The sequence below is a fragment of the Neomonachus schauinslandi genome, chromosome 3 (assembly GCF_002201575.2).
Source record: "Neomonachus schauinslandi chromosome 3, ASM220157v2, whole genome shotgun sequence".
NCBI classification, from domain to species: Eukaryota; Metazoa; Chordata; class Mammalia; order Carnivora; family Phocidae; genus Neomonachus; species Neomonachus schauinslandi.
Genome location: NC_058405.1, coordinates 92,342,544 through 92,346,930, shown reverse-complemented (window position 1 = coordinate 92,346,930; position 4,387 = coordinate 92,342,544). Strand labels below are relative to the sequence as shown.

General features: G+C 59.3%; 1 protein-coding gene across 3 annotated transcripts; it reads left to right on the top strand.

Moving 5' to 3' along the window:
• The first annotated feature begins 495 nt into the window (after nt 1-495).
• On the top strand, nt 496-3,419 carry TMEM177 (transmembrane protein 177). 3 transcript variants are annotated; one of them, XM_021695875.1, is made up of 2 exons: nt 496-566; nt 2,151-3,316. In XM_021695875.1, the coding sequence occupies exon 2, from the start codon at nt 2,173-2,175 to the stop codon at nt 3,106-3,108; it is 936 nt and encodes a 311-aa protein (XP_021551550.1). In that variant the 5' UTR covers nt 496-566; nt 2,151-2,172; the 3' UTR covers nt 3,109-3,316. The 3 variants fall into 3 exon arrangements, with proteins under 3 accessions (XP_021551550.1, XP_044769197.1, XP_021551549.1); XM_044913262.1 differs by having other exon boundaries at nt 545-566; nt 2,074-3,419; XM_021695874.1 differs by having other exon boundaries at nt 548-566; nt 2,098-3,316.
• The last annotated feature ends 968 nt before the right edge of the window (nt 3,420-4,387 follow it).

The window sequence follows — 4,387 nt, the reverse complement described above, 5'->3', positions numbered from 1 at the left end:
ATGGGCTCCGATGGGGGCTTAGCCGTAGGCCACTTCCTAACCCACGCAAGGCCGCTGTTTCCTAGACGGCTCAACGGGCGACCGAGGCTGCCTCCCGAGTGCAGAGAACGAAGCGCTAGCCCGGGTTGCTCAGCTCGCTTCGCTCATCCGGAAGCGAGGACGTCGCAGGTCGCAGCCCCACCCCAAGGCGCTCCGACCCCAGCCGCCAGCGGGTTAGTACCCGCGCCCCGGTCCCGCCCCCCGGAGTCCCGCCCCCCGGAGTCTCCCCCCGTCCCCGCCCCCAGAGCCTGCTCCGCGCCCGGCCCGCCCCCTGTAGTCCCCGCCCCTAGAGCCCGGGCGTTGTGCTCTGCGCCAGGCCCGCCCCCTGTAGTCTCCGCCCCCAGAGCGCCGGCCGGCGTGCTCTGCGCCAGGCCCGCCCCCTGTGGTCCCCGCCCCTAGAGCCCGGGCGGTGTGCTCTGCGCCAGGCCCGCCCCCTGTAGTCCCCGCCCCCAGAGCGCCGGCCGGCGTGCTCTGCGCCAGGCCCGCCCCGCGCACGTGTCGTGGTGGCCTAGGCTGCGGCAGAGGAGGTGAGCCACCGGTGGGCGGGCGGTTCTCGGAGCCGGGACGGGCCCCCTCCCCAGGGTCCCCTCCACCTTAGTGGTCGAGCCGCGGAGCTGTGGGGCGCAGATTAGGCCCCCCCCCCCGCCCAGAATGGACGCCCAGCGGGGAGCCCTCTGCAAGGGTTCCGCAGGCCCTCCTCGCCCAGCCTGGAGCGCGGCCTTGGCGCTGGTGGGCCCGGGGGCGTTGGGACATTGTCCAGGACCCTTGCTTTTCTAGCCTTAGCCGCTTTGTTGGGAATATAGGCCCAAGTGATGTGCCCCTTTAGGAATTTTCGTTAAAACAGGCCAGGCGGCACCCCACGTTCTTGTTTGCAGCAACGTACTTGGTAATTAAACAGCTATCACAGGCAGGCAGGAAGACAGTAAGCTTCAACCACAGTAAAACAATTATGAATTCTTGCTGAAATATTTACGGATGAAATAAGAGGACGCCCGGGATGTGTTTCAAAATAAGCCAGTTGGAGGAGGAATGTGGGTGGGAGAAGAGAGGAAACAAGATTGGCCATGAGTTGGTTGAAATTGGCTAATGTGCTGTTTTGTCTACTTTTGTAGATATTTGTAATTTAGCATTAAATTTTTTTCTGAAATGAAAAGCTTGCTGTGAGGCCCTGATAGCCTGTGTTCAAATACTGTGCCCGTGTTAGCTAGGGCTGCCAGGACAAGTACTGGGTGGCAGAAATTTATTTTCTCAGGATCTGGAGGCTCAAAGTCCAAGATTACAGTGTCAGCATGACGGTTCTTCTGAGATCACTCTCACTGGCTTGTAGATGGTCACCTTCAGGCTTGTGCCCTCTAATAGTCTTTCCTCTGTAAGTGTGTCTTAATCTGTTCTCTTAGGGACACCTAAGAGATTAGATTAGGACCTACCCTAATGACCTCATTTAAAGACCCCATTTGTAAATAGTTACATTCTGAGAGGCTGGGGGTTAAGACTTCAGCATATGAATTTGGAGGGGACACACAACCTGTAACGTTGCCACTTTGCTAGTTTGGGGTTTCAACCAATTAATCTATCTCTGCCTCAGTTTCCAATGTTCGAAAATAGGGGCAATAGTAGTAATTAGGTCATGGAGTTGTGAGGATTCAGTAGTTGGACAATATAAAGTCTCAGAATTGTGTCTAGCATATAGGAAGTAATAAGTTGAACACAGGTGTCACCTATAAATTCGTGATCATAGGGCTTTACTGTGGGATGACGAGTGGAGTGAGGCAGTTGGGTACTTCGTGCTGAGCCTAGCCACGGGAATAAAAGTCATAGGCATGGCAGTGTCACAGGGGCTGTCTGCTACCTTGCCGGACTCATTGCCTTATGTGTGTTCATTCATACACTCATCACAGCCACCCTAGGGATGCCATTGTCGGATGCCCATTTGGCAGATGGGGCGGGTGATGCACAGAGGTGGGGGCTGGATCTGAACTCTGGCTCTGGAGCTCATGCTCTTAACCACCTCGCTGTATTGCCTCTGTTTCAAAGGACGTGACCCTGCGGTATGTTCAGTCTGCAGGCCGACCCCAGGGGACTGTTGGCTGATTCTCTTTCTCCTGGCCCAGGCTGACAGCGGCGGCAGCCCTCATGGCCGGTCCGCTGTGGCGGGCCGCCACACTTGCGCACAGACATAGGACCGGCCTGTTGGTGGGTTCCTGTGCAGGCCTGTTCGGGGCCCAGATCTCCCACCACCTCGTCCCGGACCCTGTGATGCGATGGCTGTACCAGTACTGGCCTCGGGGCCAGCCCGCCCCGCTCTCCCCAGAGCTGCGGGGGCTCTTCCAAGAGGTGCTGCAGGACATCGGTGTCCCTTCCGGCCACCGCTGCGAGGCTTTCACCACGTTCACCTTCCAGCCTGTGAGTGCTGGCTTCCCGCGACTCCCCGCGGGGGCCGTAGTGGGCATCCCAGCCACCTTCCTGGGTGGCACGTTGATCAACACCGATCACCCAGTGGTGGTACACGGGCACAGAGTGAACTGGCAGAGCCCAGCAGGCGCCCGGCTCAGAGACGCCCTGACCCTGTCCCGTGACGCCCAGAAATTTGCCTTGGCCAAGGAAGTGGTGTACGTGGAGAGCGGTGCAGCTGCCCTCCAGGCCCTGCCGGCCCCAGCCTGCCTGGCGGGAACCTGGGCCCTGGGTGTGGGTGCCAAGCATGCCCTGGGGCTCTACGGAGGCCCCATGAATTTGCGGGCTGCCTTCAACCTGCTGGCGGCAGTGGCGGGCTTTGTGGCCTACGCCTTCTCCGCGGACTCGCTCACTCATGCCCTGGAAGCCTGGCTGGACCGCCGCGCAGCTGCCCTATCTGCAGCCTATGCCCGGGGCGGGGTGGAGTTCTATGAGAAGATTTTGTCGGGCAACGTAGCCGTGCGCAGTCTCTTGGGCGGTCGTGGAGAGAAGCTGTATACGCCCAGCGGGAACATCGTCCCCAGACACTGGTTCCGCATCAAACACCTACCCTACACGGCCCGCCGGGACCGTGTGCTGCAGATGTGGAGGGCAGCACTCAACCCGAGCCGCTCCTGAGAGACTCCTCGCAAGGACAGAGGCGGCTCACGCAGGCGCCACCCTGCCGTTGACTCGGGGGGCTCTTGGTGCCTCTGGACCCACAGCCCAGTGTCAGATGAATCAGAGACTCTGGAATGGAACGGCCTAGATTCTACCCCGGTCCATGATCCCAGTGACCTTGGGCAAGTCCCTTTTGAATCTGAGCCTTGGGTTCCTCAGCTGTAAAATGGGGGTGTTGTAAATTACCTGGCAGGAATTGGGGGTTGTGTGAGCTATGGACAAAAGGGCCTGGCCAAGAGGACAGGCCGTAAATAAATGGGATGTCCCTCCTTGGTCTTTGAATTCCTGCAGGCTGTGGGGGTCAGGCCACTTCTCCCCACCAGAGGTGCTTCCAGGACGTGAACACTTCCCCAGAGTGAAGAACCACCCTGTAGTTCAGCTGGTGGTCTAATCTCACTTCCTTCTACTGTGGGAGAGAGAAAAGCTTTAGAGGCCCAGGTGAGAAGCTAGTGTGGCCCTGAGAGGCTGGGAAGTGGGAGCCTGAGGTGGGGTTTCAAGGGTGGTGTATCCAGCACAGATGGCATGCTCAGACAGCGCCCCTGGGTCTGAAGGGGAGAGAAAGTGTTGCTGGAACCTGGTGCGACCTATGGCATGGGAGACCTGGCAGGAGCTCTGGCCAAAGGAAGAAGACGGAACAAGCCATTGCGAAACCGAGGCCCTGCAGGGAGGGCGCCTGCTGATGTAGTCCAGAGCATGGTCCGTACTTGGAGAGGAGAGGGACTGGGGGTGGCAGGGAGGAAGCAGGATGGAGGTGGGTGAGATGGACTGGGCCTAGTGTCACACTCGGGGCCCAGGGGAATGCTGCACCCTTGCCCTGTTTGTTTCCCTCGACCTTCTGGTGGAGGGTAGAGCAGACCCCACTTTTGATCCTTGGACAGGAGACCCCTTCCCAGGGAAGGTGAGGGCGGTTGTGGCCAGCGAGCCAGACTCACTCAGCCATTCATGTATTTTTATTGTCAATTATGTTTTCCCTGGAAGAATGGAAGAAGTCAGGCCTGGCGCCAGTGTAATTCAGGGCAAAGAGACGGGGCCACACCCAGGGAAGGGCACAGAGCAGGACCAGGAAGCCCACTCAGCAGTGGCAGTTCCTGCAGAAGACTGAGTGGACAGTGAGCGGGGTGGGGTGGCAGGTCTTCCTGCTGGGTCCGTCGCCGTGGCTGGAGATCAGTGTTCTGGCTCCATTCAGCCAGCCCATGGGTCCCAGCGTCAGGCCTGGGCAGACACCCCATCTCTCAGG